This window comes from Amphiura filiformis, chromosome 2 (genome assembly GCF_039555335.1).
Source record: "Amphiura filiformis chromosome 2, Afil_fr2py, whole genome shotgun sequence".
Classification (NCBI taxonomy): Eukaryota; Metazoa; Echinodermata; class Ophiuroidea; order Amphilepidida; family Amphiuridae; genus Amphiura; species Amphiura filiformis.
In genome coordinates this window covers 52642662-52661185 of record NC_092629.1, presented here as the reverse complement: position 1 = coordinate 52661185, position 18524 = coordinate 52642662, and the positions used below count along the sequence as shown (strand labels likewise).

The 18524-nt window shown below is 36.6% G+C and overlaps 1 protein-coding gene across 1 annotated transcript in view; it reads right to left on the bottom strand.

Annotated features, from left to right (window-relative positions):
- LOC140146364 (ras-related protein Rab-2A) overlaps positions 1 to 18524 on the bottom strand; it is a 44918-nt gene that overhangs the window by 14356 nt on the left and 12038 nt on the right. The window contains exons 3-4 of the mRNA XM_072168187.1: positions 12083 to 12150; positions 6029 to 6111 (exon numbers count right to left, since the gene is read on the bottom strand). Of these exons, the coding sequence (XP_072024288.1) occupies positions 6029 to 6111; positions 12083 to 12150 (151 nt within the window). The remainder of the gene's footprint in view (positions 1 to 6028; positions 6112 to 12082; positions 12151 to 18524) is intronic.

Here is an 18524-nt window from a genome sequence, read left to right as displayed (position 1 = left end):
CTCACATTAATGTAGTGTGCTCAAGTTAAATAATGTCACAGGCTTTTCAAAAGAGCAGGGATCATCCCGGTACTGTTGACTGTACTTCAAAAATACACTCATCTACTCTAGGTTCCAGAGTAAAAATAAGTACAGCTTGTCTGTACACAGTGCGATAATACTCATACATATGAGGGAGGCACTAAATAAGGAAGAATGGAAGAAGGAGTGACTTCAGCTTCTTAGTAAGCATCAAAGTACTCCCAATGTCTTCACCAAATACAATTAGGGAGTTGTGTATGTGAATAGAATAATCCTGCTTCATTAGCGCAAGTGTAAACAGTAAGCAACAAACAAAACAAAAATGGTGACAGCCTCTATACACAGTCATTACTCGCCATATTTACGTGAAAACTTAAATCATTGCGTATTTAAGATATACATGTAAAGGGTTATGTTGTACTCTTTACAGCCAAATGTGTCAGAGGCAGTAAAAATGTAAATTATGGGAGAGGATGAGGCATATGTCTGAACCCATTATTTAAATGTTTTTATTGCTGGGGACATTATTAATAATAAATTTTGGATTTATAAAGCGCCTTTCTCCAGATCTTAGAGGACTCAAAGCGCTGTAATTTCGCTGCAATGGTGAATCATCACAATCAGATCGCATCAACTAGGTTGCTGCCAAACGGCGCACACCTATCCGCATTTAGATTGTAACATCCACCAATTACTGTGCAGCTCCCCAAATTCCATTGGGTGAAGGAAGTTTTTGATAACCAAACAACTAATCACCGATTTTTGCGATACAGGAGGAAACCGGAGATCCCGGAGAAAACCTGCGAGAGCGAGCATGGAATCGGATAAACCAAGTGCACATGAGTCCTTGGGCGCGCCGGGCTTGAACCCGGGACCTCAGTGGTGCAAAGCGAGGGAACCACCGCTGCGCTTAACTCGCCCTATTATCTGGGTGTAAAGGCAGCAACCTTTATTTCTATACTTACCACAAAAATATCATTTTTGCCGAAATATTGTACCGTATGTTGTTTATGTCAAGGTACACATATTTACAACGCAAATACCAGCACATTTCGCAAAAATATCTTACACGTAACCTTGCATAATATTGTAATGCAATAAAATGCCACCGCTGTTCGTCGTGGGCACTTAGTTTTAACTCCTAGTCTAAATGCCCGTCGCTTAGGCAGTTTTCCCGCGAAATTTGAAATTCAACTTGCGCTAATTTCGGCTGCAAGCGTAAATACAGTCGCCTTTGTATTTCCCACTATGCCGGCCTTTTCGTTCCCATTGTAGACATAAATATTGATGTACTTTTATAAATAAAATGTTCTCTTTCATATAATATTGCTCATTTTTTTCAAAAGTCAAAACAATGTCTTCAAAACATTGTTTTTATTCAGATGTCCCAAAAATACAGATTTGAACAATTTTTTCAGAAATTGCCAAATATATAAATTAAAAGCCAGTTCCAAATATTTTTAAGCGCAAATCCAGATATACCACATGGTTTTTATTAATAACTATCAATGTCGATATTCACTCATGCTTTCAAATTTTACGTATCAATTCTATTTTTTGAAATATATGTCTTCTAATTTTGGACTATTTTTATTCCTTTTTATGCTGAAAATTTAAATATACCTTCCAGAAGATGTCCCTGTATTTTGCATTTATATCATGATATATTACGATTTTTTTAATTAAATCATTTGATTTTTTCCAGAAATAACCCCCCTATTATTTTGTTTACTACTGTATCCGTCTATTTTGTTTACAAACATTGAACAGCTGATCCCACAAATCAGCTGATCTTGCTATACATATCGCATTCGACATAACGCATGAAGGCCTAGCGCGTACCGGTATTAATCCATGCATAGGCCTACATGGTCAATATGTGCATGATATAAAATCAACATCTCTGATGAAGGACATCGATTCTATGATACCAGCAGCACGGTCACAAAATGATCCAAAAAATAGATCAAGAGGAAGTGAAGTTGTACACGATGAATTAGCAGCACAAATGAAATGGGCCAATATGTAAATGACTGCAGGCCTACACCACACCCAGCGGACATGCAACTGCGTCAATGCCGGCGTATTATAAAATAATAAATATAATATGACTTATATATTAGTTCATGAATATACTATATCATCAGTCTTTGTCCGTGGTTATCATGTACGTGACGAAAGGTGGTTTTATGCAGGATTTATCTTACCAACTTGAAGCCGCGGCATGCAGCATTATACTTGTGAAGGAATCACCGTATCGTAGCCGTTGCGCGTAGCCGCGGTAGGCCTTACAGTATTTTTGTCCACTGATCAACGTGATCAAGTTTTAAGCATTCCAGGTATAAATGTTGATTATATTTATATAATAAGCATTAACTATTATCTGGAATCTTGTATACACTTACAATATTGCTTTAGTTGAGACAAACAAAACACGCCTTGGCCTCTACACATTAGGCAACAGGCCCGTAACCTTAGCCTAGCCCTAATAGGCCTACATTAATTCACTACCATGTAAAGCCATATTTTTGTGTAAGTTTAATAATTATGACTAAGCAAGACTGTGATAATCCCAATAATGAAACAAAGAGTTCCATGATAGATTTACAAATCACTAGTAAATATAGGCCTATACCTATAGGCTTCTGTCTATACAAGTTTTTTGATAAGCATTATACACAATGTAGGCCTACGCCGCTTACGCGATTTGTAATAGAGACACAAGTGATAAAATTGAAAAACAATTTGGGATCCTGGTAGAACGCCAGTGTTAACAATGGTTAAGAAAAGATGATGATGATAATCATCATCATCATGCTGATAATGATGATGAGAATGATCATGATGACCATCATGATGTCATGTCATGCATGATGATTACGAAGATCATGATGAACTTGGTCATGAACGATGATCGCGATCATGATGATCATAATTAGGCCTATAATGGTAATGATGATGACTATGATGATGTTGCGGATGCTACTTAAATTTGATTTTTGAATATCATGTATGGTTAAGGGTAGGCCTAGCAATAATTATAACCCCTGGGGATAAAATTTCCATCACCCACCCCTCTTTTACGTTGACCATCCATCAATATCTGAAAAGTTGCTGAAGCATCGGAGTTAAGTAAGACGTACTCGTACATTTTTTAATGACCTTTGTTGGCCATTCCTGTAATTTCCTGAGATATTTTTTTAATCATTAATTATTATTTAAATACAATTTTAAGTCTGATATCACACATATTAATTTTCACATAATTTGTAGAGTATAGGCCTAGGTGAGAGAGGAAACTTTAACATAATTATAGGCATTTTGTGCACAAAACTTCTCAAATTTAGAACTCGGCTCAATTATCCACAAAACGCCGCGTCGGAAATCTGTACAAAATTGTGTGCATGGGCTATATAAACATGGATTATTTCGAATGAGGTTATCTTTAAAAAAAAAAAGAAGAAAATGTCATGCATCTTTATTGTAATTGTAAAACAATTCATAGACCTAGGCCTATTCATTTGTATTGAAAATCATGAACTTATACAAAAACAAAAACATACACGACATGAGACATGCATGCCCAGCAAACACAAAACGTTTTCGACATAGGTCGCAAAAGGTTAGCAAAGGTTGCTAGAAAACTAAAGCCATGATTTCTCCGTGATACGGAAAAACGGAAAAATTCACGGAATTCGGGGTTGCTCACGGAAATTTGGAAATGCAACAAAGAACTGAAAAACTGTGCAAAATGTCTACCCATCCCCCTTTTGTGTTGGTTTGCAAAATAGAACAAAGAAAAGTGATTATTTAGCAGTAATCAACCATTAAACAATCCATTCTAGCATTAATTCTAGGCCTTCAATGCCAGATTCTGGCCATACTACAGTAAAATCTAAGACAAAATACACTTTTAAAACATGTTTGGTTTAAATCTTCAGTTCTTTATTGTGGAAAACGGAAAATCACGGAATTAAATCGTCCAGTTTGTAACACGGATTTTAAATTTTGTAACACGGACTGAGAAATCATGGCTTTACAGAAAACGTTTAAGGGTATAATACGTTTTATAACATTTAAAGATATTTGTGACAACTACAAATATTCTTACATAATGTTATTTAAGTGTTGACAAAATATTTGGCAAATATGTTTGTAAAAATATTTTGTAAACACGCTTTTGACAACATTTTAAAAATGTTATTTGTGTGTGTTTTCATAACCTTTCCCGACATTTACAACGTTTTTACCCAAACCAAAACCCAAAGCTGTTTTTAAAACGTTTTGTGTATGCTGGATGGTCAGAGAGGAGACGAGAGAAGCCTGCCGTGTGGGGGTGTGTGTGTGGGGGGGGGGGGGCAGGGGTTAGGCCACAATTAACCACCTTTTGGCCAATTTTATTACTGAAATTGAACATTTTTGCGGCAGTTGACAATTGACATAAGAGTTGCGAGTCAGCCAGTGGATCAGCAGGACCATCGCACCCGTACCGGCACCCGCCGTTGGCTTCAGCGGCGCCGCTACGGGGGGGGCAATGAGGCCCAAATATTTTTCTTGCCCCCCCCTGCCCTCTCCCCACACTTTTGAGAAAAAACCCAAATTACGTAAATTTCCACTTTTTTGTGTCAATTTTGCGCAAAATTTGTCGATTTTGCCTGAATTCACTTTGTCCACCCCCACTCATGCCCCCGGAAAAATTCCTGGTACCGCCATTGGTCAGCTCAGTGGCCTAGACGCGATGATTTGTGTGGATTGATAGTGATAAAAAAAATTGCTAATAGGGATGTGACAATAAACCATTAGGGCCTATACACTCATCATTTTTTTAAAAACCGGGGAAAAAAGAAAATTTATACTATTTAGGTCTACGCCTAGGCCACAGAATTCTGTGGCCCAGGCCTATAGGCTAGGCTAGGCCGATGTTGGTATATATTATGCAGAAACATGAAGCTGAAGCATTTATGAACATTATTTTGTTAAGCATGAATTTTGATAGGCATGTATACAATCGCGCAATCCCCCCGCCGAGTGCCTTTGAACCATCATCACGCTAGACGCTCTTTTGCATGTTGAATTCGTGTCCATTTTTGGACCACATTGAGGATGGCTTTACTCGGGTCATGGAATTGATATGTAAAATTTTTCTTCGAATAAATTAAATTTGACCCTATATATTAATTGTATATTGACGAAATTTCTTAAATTCCGCTATTTTTTTTTAAAACCTATTATTTTAGTTACTAATTTGGCAAGAGTTTCATTTTTACTCAGAAAGTCATCCAGAAATACTGCGAAGTTCACTGGTGTTTTTTAAGAAAAATATTACGGCTTCAATAAATCCAGATATATTGTATGGTGCATTTATTACCCTATTTTTGATTTCTTGATGAATTATGTATGTATTCGTTCAAATAGAGCCGTTATACTCATGTTTCCGTGCTTGTTTACTTCACAAAATTGCGCTGTGCACCCCGCCATTTCTATAAACAACCGCGCGCACGCGTAAACGACATGCAATTGAGACTAAGCGAACTGAACTAAGTGCCCACTTTAACGTACGCACGAACAGCGGTGATGCAGGGTTGCAATTTTATCAAATTTGGTGTGAATCAAAATTGGGTTTTTTTTTTTACATTTCCCCCAATTTTTTTTGGGGGCCACATTTCCGGAAGACTTACACCTCTGCAAGTTAAGTTACTGCACATGGAATAGGCATGGCTTTAGTCGAATCAATTTTGATTCTTGCACAGGCACAGGAGAATTTTTGCAGCCCTTTAATGTTATGGTTAAAACCAGGGCTGAAAAAAAAATGCAAATCTTCCCAGGAATTATATAAATACTTTTGATTGCTATATTCCAACAAACGACTCTCAAATCCCTTCTAAAAGCTATATTCAGCTGATATTGGCTGCCAATGAAATTCAGTAAGATGTAGGCTAAAGCTTTAATTATGAAAAGGGAAAATATTCATAAAAGTTTTTCAACCCATGGTTAAAAGGTCACCTACCTTGTGATGTCATATACAAGCAAAGCTCCTGCTGCACCTCGGTAGTATGATCTTGTGATCGAACGGAATGATTCTTGACCGGCCTGTGATGAGGAAAAAAAAAAGGACACATAAAAGAGAGGTTCATTAGGAATGATTCTTGACCAGCCTCTATGAGGAAAAGGAAATATATAAAAAGAAAGTTCATCTGTGTTGGTTTTGAATGATTAAAGTTCAAAAACTTTGATCCTTACACAAGAAGTTTATTCCTACCTCGGAATTTGCCGATGGCTATTTCATCTTTCATCAGCGAGACTGAGACTGTAGACTATGCCATAGTCGATTTTTGATAAATAGAAATAGGCCTACGTTATTAATCATGATGAACGCATTCAGTTGAACTCGAAATTATACTGATATTTATTACATCACAATACTAGTATAAAATGGTTATGAAAAAGTTTATATAATTATATTTGTGACAGTAAAAGTAAAGTGTACGTATAGGCTTATTGAATGCAACATATCATGGCATAACTATAATGGCACTTCAATACTAAACAACTCTAATTTTAGAATCTGACAGTTTATTACGAGTTAAAATCGACTATGGACTTTCACTTTTAAGCAGAACTTTACCCAGGGACTTCGTTCTCTAAAACACACTGTCAATCATACTTGTTTATCAATCAAATCTAACCACAAGACTAAGCATGGTGGCACAATCACGCGTAGATGCGTCGTTTATCCACCAACTTTCGCTACCAGCACAAAAGCGCCGCATTCCAAAGATAGATGTGTACCATGTATAGTTAATGGTAATGGTACGTGTCGGGAGGATTTAAACAATAACGAGATCTGGGCGACCAATCACAAGCCAGATTCATTTAAAGATGCATTACATCATGACCAATTTTAGTTAGGCCAGAAATTGGCCTAACTCTCCATAGAGTCCCATGTTAAAAATGTTAACCGCAATCCAAAGTCAGTAGTCCACTTGGGAAGCTAACAAACAGTGGGAGTACGGTGACTGAACTAAAGATCAGATGTGAAAATCTATCAATTGTGCACAAATTAATTAAATCTGAGTTGTAAGCTTAAATGCAATATCCTGACAATCATGACAATGGGCAAGTGGACTACGGAGTAGTCTACTGAGACTGCGATGTTCCAGGACTTCCCGGAGTCTACGATATTGTGATCAAGTCTAAGGTCAAAAAGGTCATGACCTGATTACAGTCTAAATATCGCTGACGAAACCTTGTTTGCTCTCCTTGGTACCAAACCAGGCCTTGCCGTTTGAGGCAGGCGAGCGCTTGCTCTCGCTCGCCACCGCTCGCCCAAACTCGATATCTAGTGAGCGATTTTCCATTCGATATAGACACTAAATATCACTCGCTGCGAATCTCACAAAATCGATTCTGAACCCCCTCCAAGCATAGAAAGTCGAATTAGAATTTAGCGCGTTATTTCAACTTAAATACATAAATTACCGTTTTAAAGACCGAAGCTCTATTTGTGAAAATTTGACCACTAGCCTAGAATCATGCTGGCGAGTGATTATTACTGATTAACCACTCGCCTTTAAAATCTAGACGGCAAGACCTGCAAAACATAATGCAAAAAAAATCTGACCACCTACCATTAATGGGTAGAAAAACATGAAATATACATGTATACTGTACAATTTATGGTGTATATTGTATACTGTACAGTGTACATCTTCTAGTATCAGGGTTCGCAGGTTTTTGCCGCAGGTGGTTTTAACCACTTGGCAAAAACAGTTTTTGCCGGCAAAAATGGCAAAAACTAAAAAAGTGATTTATAGTTCAGTTTTTTCATCTCAAAACAAATAATGAAGTTACAAAAATAAGTTCCCGAGTGTAACAAGGCCAGATTTTGTAATTATAGGCAATATATTAAGAAATTAAAGGCATGCGTTTTCATTGCTCAAGTGCAGTTAACCGAAATGTGGCATGTATCAAATTCAAAACTTTTTCATTTTAAGGACTTAATGAGACAAAAAATATGTTGAATGATTCGTTAAAAGTTGTGTGTTACTGTTTATGAGCTTTCTGTGTCACTTTTTAATATTTGAGTGACTATATGTGAGTTTTTGCCAGTTTTGGCCATTTTTGCCGGTTTAAACCAGGCAAAAACTGGCAAAAACAGGTTTTTGCCAGTTTTTGCCACTTTGCCGGCAAAAACAGGTTTTTGCCGGCAAAAACCGAACCCTGTCTAGTATAATATTTAAAGGGTCCATTTTTTTTGTATTGCATTTTGTATCACGGCTTGTACCAAAATAATATGATCCGCATATTTTTAGTTAAATTGCACTAGTGGTGTTGGAATGCAATAGAAGCAAAAATTTATTTCAGAACAGCCCATACATTTGTAGAACAGTATGGTAGTCTCCCATCCCGGGGGATGAGGATATCGCTGTTTCGTTCATTACATCTTTTATCTATCTCCGGTTCAGCTCTGAAATTTCACAAGGAATCCACTTGAAATCCATATACAGTTATACACCCACTATGGAAGACATGACTTTAATGATCTCACACAGGAGGTGTACAATGTACAACAATGTATTGTATGTAGATTTCAAATAGAGTCACCAATTCAGGTAACCCCATTTGAAATTCACACTTTCTGACAGAGATTAAGGTCATGTCTTCCAAAGCAGGTGTATTATATAGATTACAACTGCAACCTAACCCATTCTATCAAAATATCAATTTAAAGTAGGTCTTACATTTTTGATATTGAAAATGATGATGACTACATCCCTTAAATATTGTACTACATTGTATTTTTAAAATAATAATAATCCCAGTAAATTTGTTTGCATGAATTCACAATCTCTCTGTACATGCACGCTTAAATTGCCAGTTAATTGGCATGCTAATTTCCATAACTGCTGCATACATGCACTGTGTGATTTTTAGCGGCATTCATTTTTCAAGATTTTGTCTGTTCTGAACGTTCAGCTCATGTGCCTTTCTTACTTGCAGTTCACATGCACATTACACATTTGCATAAGGGTGAAAAACATTTTTGAAGACTTAAATTTCAGTAATTTTAACGCTTAAATTTGCGGTTCTGAAATTAACCAAAACCCCACAAAAATAAAATCCTCTCGAAAAATTTCACGCTACACCATAGCAGATGAGCTTGGTTTTTAGGTAGTAACAGCTGTTAGAATATTATTATGAATGAATGGCACTGCCACCATATGGTACCTGCAATCCATGGATCAATATTTTCACACTGGTCATATTTTTACACTCATTTTACTACACATTTGCCGGCAGCACACAATTAAAGTCATGCCAAAATAATGCAGCTCACAGCATTATCAGCTATTCTAATTGAAATCCATACACCCGCTATGGAAGACAATATAGTAATGGTTGTAATTGGAAAATAGGTCGCATCAAAAACAGATTTGCCAATTATTTATAATACTATAGCAAGGGCTAATTAGTAACATCCAATTGAAATCCAGTTGAAATCCATACATCCATGGAAGTCATGCCATTGATCTTCCCAACAGGGCGTGTGAATATCAAATGGGGTTACCTGAATATGTGATTTAAGCCGTGTTCAGACGGTCATAGGATCCTCGAGGATCAACGTGCTCGAGGATTGCGATCCCTAAGTCAATCCCCGAGTGTGTGTCCACATGACTCCGTCATGGCCTGTAATCCTCGAGTTTCGCAATGCCTGATGACGTCAGTTCGAGAATTACAACCGAAAGCTGAATGTGACCTTTGCAGTAGTGAACATGTTTTTACCGTGTATAAATAAAGTTATTTAATATTATAACTCGGCAGAACGTAAACAAACCATATCACCAAATCAAAAGGCACCAATTACTGCGATTGTGATGTCAAGATCTGCGAAGAGCATTTTGCCCTTGTTTGTACTTAAATTCATGATGGGGGATGATGGAAAGTGGTGATGATGTTCTAGATTTGGCATCGATACCGTTGATTGGGAGAAGAGAGTTGAGAAAGAAGAGGCAGAATGAGCGACAATTGCAATATTTAATTAATGTACATCTACCGTAGTGCAATGGAACTCCACCACCATGCATAGGTCAAGCTCATCAGTGCTCGAGGATCGCAAAATGTAGCGTTCACACGGCAGTAGAGCTCGAGCACCACTCGGGGAACTTGTGAAATCCCCTTAATTTCTAGGGGATAAATTCGGGATAAATTTGGGGAAAAACTCAAGGACTGGAATCCTCAAAAGCGTTCAGACGGCAGATTTCCCCGAGTCTGTGCTCGAGCAACGCGGTGCTCGAAGAAATAGCCCTCCGTGTGGACAGGACTTTAATTGCAAATCTACACCCCCTGTATGGGAGATTAAGGGAATATGTGTTCCACAGGGGTGTATGGATTTCAACTGAAATAGCCCCATGACCTTTCAGTCACTTCCATAGCTGGACTACACTACACCCATTGTTAAATTTTAGTGTTAAGGCACTTGTTTATATAGAACCAAATGATTGTGTTCTATTTTTGTTGCTGTACATGTAGACCATTCATAGATGTACAATTTAATGCCATTCAAACAAGGGATAAACTTCAATCAGGGACTGTTTATGAAGGGACTGGAAGGGCAAGGGACTCAGTTGAGCAAGCACGCATGATACATAATACGATGATCGATAGACCCTGGTACGAATCCCAGTTCAGTTACAACACTGCGCATGGGGACCAAGAGACCTTTGTCCCCTGATGCCACTTAAAGGGGCATTTTGTGATTCACAGCCTCATCATCCCCCACTTTTCTCCCCCCAAAAAGATTTTTATAACACTGATAACCTCTGGCTACATAATGTTTAACTGTACAAAAAATTCTTGCCGATTAATTTGTTTTAATAGTAAAAATATTGTCCAATTCGCTTTACATTTTGATTAACAGAACAAACATTTTACAACAGTACTGTAGCTTATGGGATACACATAATCATGAAAAATCGGAATCAACTGAAATTTTGGGAATAAGCTTTTTTCATGGATATCTACTTGTACCAAAAAATATCATAAAAGGAGGACGATAGAATCACAAAATACTCCTTAAATCAACAGTGTCCAGATGTAAACCATGTAACACAAACTTTACTACAATTTATTTTCTCAGTTGCTTTTTGTCTTCTTTTACCTAAACGCTTTGACAAAGCAAATTTTCAACCCAAACTCTAAATTGTTTGACCTTGTTTTAATTGTACAAGAGACAAAAGAAAAAAAAAAAACAAACACTATTGTTGCATACCCATTCATAAAGAATCAATAAAGATTGATGACATCATGGCTATTACCGTTTAATTTTCTGATTATGCAATTCTTGATTCAACTCGTCATTAATCTCAACTAAAAAATGATGATTGTAATTAGTATTGGTGATGACTGTATTTAAAAATCCCTGGTGTTTTCTTGTTATTATATCATTGTAGTATATTGGTTCAACATTACATTTAAATAAAACATTAATAAATGCACATAATTTAAATTATTAATTTTTTTAAGGCTTTTGTTCCACACATTTGTACACAATTGATAGACAATAGAAGTTTGCCTAGCGCTCATGATTAGAGTACATTTTACTTGTTTGATTTATTTTGCTATCTACAATGTACTGCTGATAAGGGTCTTGATGACATACTGCATACATTTTAGCATCATGTGGTACCCTTTTACTACGAAATACCAAATGAAAGTTGCCTGTACATCTTGTTAACGAGCAAAATAATATTATTTGAAATTGAGCAGATTTACTTATTTTGCTATCTACTGCTGATATGAGTCTTGATAACATACTGCATATATTTTAGAATCATGTGGCACCTTTTTACTATGAAATGCCAAATGAAAGTTGCCTGTACATCTTGTTAACGAGCAAAAAAATATTATTTGAGTAGATTTGCTTATTTTGCTATCTACTGCTGATAAAGGTCTTGATGACATGTTTCATGCAAAACAGGATGATAGTTTTTAATCTAAAAAATAAGTGAGCACTGTATTTTTCTGGAATAAGTAAATGTATGTAGTAGATAATGCTACTTACTGTATCCCATATCTGCAGTTTAATCTGTTTACCATCGATATTTATCATACGTGCACCAAATTCAACACCTGCAATGAAAAAACAAACAAACAATTAGAAATGTTATTTGATCCATAAATGAAAAAATATATCTTAAACACAATGAAAACTTTGTGAGTCGGGTCAATCATCGTGATCGTCAAGGGTGAAAATAGTGATGTCTTAAAGGGGCATTTCGTGATCCACAGCCTCATCCCCCACTTTTCTCAAAAAAAGTTGAGATTTTTATATCACTGGAAACCTCTGGCTACATAATGTTTATGTACAAAATATTTCTTGCAGATTAATTCGTTTAGCAAAGATATCGTGAAATTTGAATTTCGTTCTGGTGCACCAGAACGAAATTACAACGCATTGTCTATATGGAGCAGTGTAATACACACAGGGATACCAGTGGCCTCCTGAAGTTGGGAAGGAAAAAAATATTTCATAAAATACTAAATGCGAAGCGTAGCGAGCGGAGCTCTCGTCCCTCACAGTGTGGGGGTCCAGGGGCAAAGCCCCTGTTAGGGGTCGAGGGGCAAAGCCCCCGAGCCAGATGGTTTCTGCACATTTAGCACCACAGGAAAGGCCATTTCAGAGGGTAAAAAGAACATTTCAAAGCTCCTGGCTTGTTCTACACTTTTAATAAAAAGTGCTTCCTTCTTCCAGAAAACATGCTTTAAAGTTTTGAGTTTCCTATACTTTTATGCACAAGAGACACTCTTAAAAAATGTTTTTGGCTTTATTACATGACCAATATGGCTGATGATATATGTGAAGCAGAAAAATAAAACAATAATTAACAATTTGTGCTTGGCATCCACTGCCTCCCCACACCACCCCACCCACCCCCACCTTTTGGTTAAAATTTCAGGATGACAAACATTTAGCAGATTTAGCACCCCAAAATAGACAATTTTTTACATAAAAACCTATTTTAGACCTTTTTTGAAAAAATGCTTCCTTCATCCTAAAAAGTGGTTTTAAATGTTCTGTTTCCTATACTTATGTACATGGAGACATTCTTCAAAGTGTTTTTTGGCCTAATAACATGGCCTACATGATTGAAATTGATATATGTAATGCACAATATAAAACAATGATTCATCAAATTTTTACCCCCCCCCCCCCACCCCTTCGGGTATGTGGGAGGGGCCCACATGGGGGGGTACTTATGATTGTGCATGAAGAATACATTGTACCCGGACATTGTATGATAAGAGTAATTTGTAAAATTCGGTATGTTAAACATACAGAGACAGAGTGATGTCACTACAAATTGGGACTAAAATAGTAGGCCTAAAAAGGAAATACATAGGCCTACACACACTCAACCACCCCCCCCCCACCCCCATGTTCACAACGACGGCTACACAAAGCCAAAGGATACAGCTAAAAGGTTCATATCAAACCTTTGACCGAAGTTCATTTCCATTTAGACTTAAACATGACTTGATATTAGAGTATACATAGGCCTATACGGCATCAGCATCATCAGTCCAGCATCATCTCAAACGTCATCGTTCATTAATACACATTACATACTTCTTACTTGGGTAATATTTGTTGAGGAAAAAGAGATGAGTTTTTGAACGCAAAAGCCGACACACTCAGTATAATATGCTGGTCCGATAATGGACTAAAATTCATCAATTTTGGGCATGAAAAGGTGTTCTCAATAATATAAAAATTTGACCACATGCATGTTAAATGAGTACCATTATCTAGTTGAGTCATCCAGTCAGGGTTCTAAGGAATTTTCATTTTAAAATTGGAGATTTCCTCAGATTTTTTTCCTTTTTTCGTGAGATTTTTTGCGACCGGCCGACCGGAATTTTTTTTTAAAAAACGTGCGGTCCGGATTTCCGGAAATATCCGGAAAACTGGCATCCCTGTACACATAATCATGCATAACTCGCGAACGCAAAATCGGAAGCAACTGAAATTTTGGGAATAGGTTTTTTTCGTGGATATCTAATGATAAATGACATAAAAAGAGGATGCTAGGATTACGAAATACTCCTTTAACAAGGAGCCACTTTTTACTACTAAATTGATCAAAACTGATCAATTTACTTAATTTATCAACACTGATAAGGAGTTTGGGCACTGTAATTTTATACATGTACATGTATGCAGGTTTGGTAAGGCAGAGTAAACAAATAATACATGTTTCTTGTCCCCTCCTGCTTCCTCTTTTGATTTGAGCCCACTTCAAATTCATTTTCATTTTTTTACATTCAGTTATGACTTTTGTAGAAATATATAAAAGAGGTCTATGAAATTGAGATGGTTTGTAATATATATACAAGAACTTTGGAAGGTTCTGTGAACAATAGAAGGGGCTCACCTACTACCAGAGAAATAAAATAAAAAAGGCCTCCCCCTTTTTTCACTAAATAAATACAGGGCCAGAAATGGGTACAGGGATCAAATTTTGAAATTTAACAGGTGTGCTACATGTACAAATTGCACTTCTGGAAATGTTAAGGCCGGCTGTCAGACCTGTGTACTATTATATTGCACTCTGTAAGACTCTGTAGGAATTGAGGTGTGCTATAAATCGCCCCTCCTCCTTTTTTTCTTTGAAAACCAAGACGAGAAACATGTTATTATTTTGACTAGGCCTACTATTACCAATACCTGCATACAATGTGATTCTATAAATACATGTGTACACTGTACACTGTAACATTTCAAACAAAATGTCAAGAGTTACAGCCTCGGTTGTAAACACAGAAATCAAGAGGTTTGGATGAAGGTTTGAAGCCCTGACTACAAAGAAAGCCATACATTGCGATTAAATTATTCTTGAAATTTCCTTCACAAAATTGTGTATGTGACATGATTAAAGGTAGTTGGTCACAACTATATCAGAGAAGATACCTTCCCATAATGCATTTCTCCCATTTCAATTTCCTGTACTGAATTCCTATCTACTATACTAGTGCAACATGGGTCGATATTGGCAAAATGTACCATAATGAACAAAGAACATCCTGATCAAGCAAAATATTTATTTCTTGACTATCGACCCATGTTTAGCCAGTCCCGGGGAGGCACTCAGTACATATGTGTTGTCATCAAAGACATAACTTTTGAGATGGTTTGTATTATAAATTAACAATAAGGCGCCTGGTTTTCCTGCTGTGTTCAGCAATCATGATCATGACACTTGTAAACAAGCCGTACTAGAATTTGATTGACAGACAACGTCAGACGCAAACTAAAGCATGGCTCGAAAAAGTGGGAAATTTGGGAAGCTCTTTCCCAGGAAATGTTGGTGTTTGGAGGGAAATTCTGATTTTTGGAGGGAACTTTTTTGCATAAAAACATGCTAGATAAATTGTGGGAAATTTAGCTTGCTTCCCGAGAAATTAACATTTTTTCAAGCCCTGAACTAATTTATTAGTCTTTTAATCTCTGTCTTCAATTATAATTCTCGCTATTCGCAATAAGGGCGCCGCCAGCGGTTTGCGATGTAATCGTGATGTATCATGGGAAAATCGTGATGTATCATGGGAAAAGGTCGACATCCAAGTCCGCGCAATACGAATATTACCATGCTATTACATAGGAACATGTGACAATATTTTTAGTTTGTCAATATAACGGTATTACACGCAAATCGATAGAGAAAAAATTAATTGTGCACATTTCAAATCACATTATTAAGTATTATTGAGTATCGATTCGCGCGTAACACCTTCATTTTGGATGTCGACCTTTTCCCATGATACATCACGATTACATCGCAAACCGCTGGCGGCGCCCTTATTGCGAATAGCGAGAATTATGGGAGTGTCAATTGACGTAATGAGGTGATGTGTTATGTTGCAAAGGATTATGGGAAGGGTAAGACTAACACCAGTGAATTTAAAACCTGCAGAATTATTTTTAAATCATAGCTTGAACATGTAGTATACATTGTAAACATCTCAAAAAAAGTAAGTAAGTAATGGTCATTATTCAAAAGTGGGCTATTGTATTACAAATGTGTAAAATGCGTTGGAAGCAGAATTTATTTCTGTGCATTTTGACACTTTGTAATACAAAGCGCCCGTTGTTGAATAATGGCCACTATTTAAGGGGGGTTAGTTACTTTTGGCTATCTTTTAGAATACCCTACCATTTTTTACATTCAGTGTATGTGTATGGGTTGTTCATAAAAGACCCCCATTGAAAATCTACAGTGGTAGGGTATTCTATAAGAAATCCGTTACTTTTTTTTAGATGTTTAGCAGTTGGAAACTGTGAGTAAAATAAACTGCAACACATTCAGTGTGGACTCTGAATGTGTTGCAGTTTCTTTTACTAACATGTTATAAATTTAGATAGAGGTGAAAGAGAGCTTCAACCTCATCGGGTTCACCTCATCACTGACTGCTAGAGTGATCTTCGTGCATAACAGATGCCAGTACACGACTTGGTGGCGCAAGTTACCAATGCATAACAATACATGACACACACTACATGTAGCATGCACGATCCAAGTTGATGAATGATGATGCTTTTAATTAAAACCACAATTCTTTATCTTGTTTTTAAAGCGTTTGATACATGGTTCTTTTGTACGCTTTGTTCAGAGTGTTTAAAATAAAACATTGTGAAAATATGATACTGTAAAAATATCCACGTTTGTGTACGGTGAGATAGATCTATAGATGAAGATTGTGTAAACATGATTGATTGTCAGGAGTGTCATCATAGCAAACAGTAAGATCAATGTCATTATGTAACATAACAGTGTTTTTTTAATGGGCATGAACACTCATATTTTTCAAGTGGCATTATAGTGAAATTTGACATTAGATAAGGCCAAGTAAAAATAAAAACATGTTTCTCGTCCGGGTTTTTAAAAATTAGGAGGATGAGGGGCTTTTTATTTTCTATTTTTTTATTGGAAAACGATGCTAAATACCTGTATTTGGCACCATATTTTGGGTATTCGACATACAGATTGATATCTGAGAAAGAGGAGGAGGCCCTTTTTATTTTATTGTTTTGAGAGGTAGATCCCTCCAGTGATCACAAAACTCTTCTTAAGGTTATACAGGATTTTGAACTTTTGTGTAGGCAAATTGGCTGCACGTAGCCACCTAAAATATTTTGTTTTTCAAAAAATAAACATGGCAGGCCTAAAAATCATACTTCATCTTAAAGTTGACACTCTAATGATTATTATTGTAATACTTTTAATGTCATAGCTCATACACAAATGTACTTTGTAAGTGTTTCAATTTGTGTTCAATTTCATGAGCATGAGGTTTTTTGGGAAAGAGGCCAGGAAAATATGGGGAGAGGGTCCGATTTCATTGCGATTTCAGCATATGTGTTACAAAACAAACCAATGAAATAATGTACCTATTTATTCTTTCGATAGGTCCTCCTGATTTAAAACAGTAAGCTTACATGTTCACAGAATGTCAATGAAAATGATGGGGTAAATGTCGTCTTTTTTGCAACAACAATATTAATTTAGTGTGCCAATATATTGACACAATTATTCCCTACATTATTTCTTTGAAGTATCAGCTAACACATGCATATCAAAATTTTATGAATCAGCTACAGGAAACATTAAAATAATTTATTTCATCTCAGCATATCAGGCCAAATGGTCCAAAATGGAGTTCTGAGATATCCACACATTTAGTTTCAAGTACTCACATTTTCTGCTATTTCACAGTATCAATTCACAATCCCATAATATTCCAGGTGCAGTGCTCCTGTATTACTACTGATAATCCTTACTGCATGGGAAGTATCAATTGATTTTCACAAAACTTGCAGAAATTGACAAATTTCTGCCAAAACTTCCACACTATCTATTATCATGTTCAAACCATGTGCTAACTTGTTTACAATGCTAGTTAGTGTTGCCAGGGCCAAGGTGATAGTACTTATTTTATTGATTTTGTCTAGTATAGTGCTGGTTGAATACTCATGCTCCACTGTGCATATGCTTCAGTGATTTTAGCAATCAAATGAAAATGATAGGTTTGCCAGTTCATGCACTGGAATAATAATCACTATAAGGGGGCACATCACTAAATAAATGTCCCATTGAAATACATGTGAAAATACAATAAAGTAACTAGGTGCATAATAATTATGAGTCCTGGGGGAGGGTAGAATGGGGGAGGGGGGGGCAGTTTTTGGCAAACATTTACAGTGCATCTTTATAAGGCTTAGGAAACACTACAGAAACATTCAAATCTGCATCATAATATCTAGGCCATTTAAAGTTTCCACATTGGCAAAGTTAGGCTGGCCGAGAGCAGGGCCAGGGGAGGATGACAGGAAATGTTGGCATACCTTTTAAAATCTAACCCACGGGCCCCCATGTATATTTGGGATTCCCCTTCCAAAGAAAATGATAGCCCTCACACCTTCTCTTTCTTCCATGAGTTACACCAAA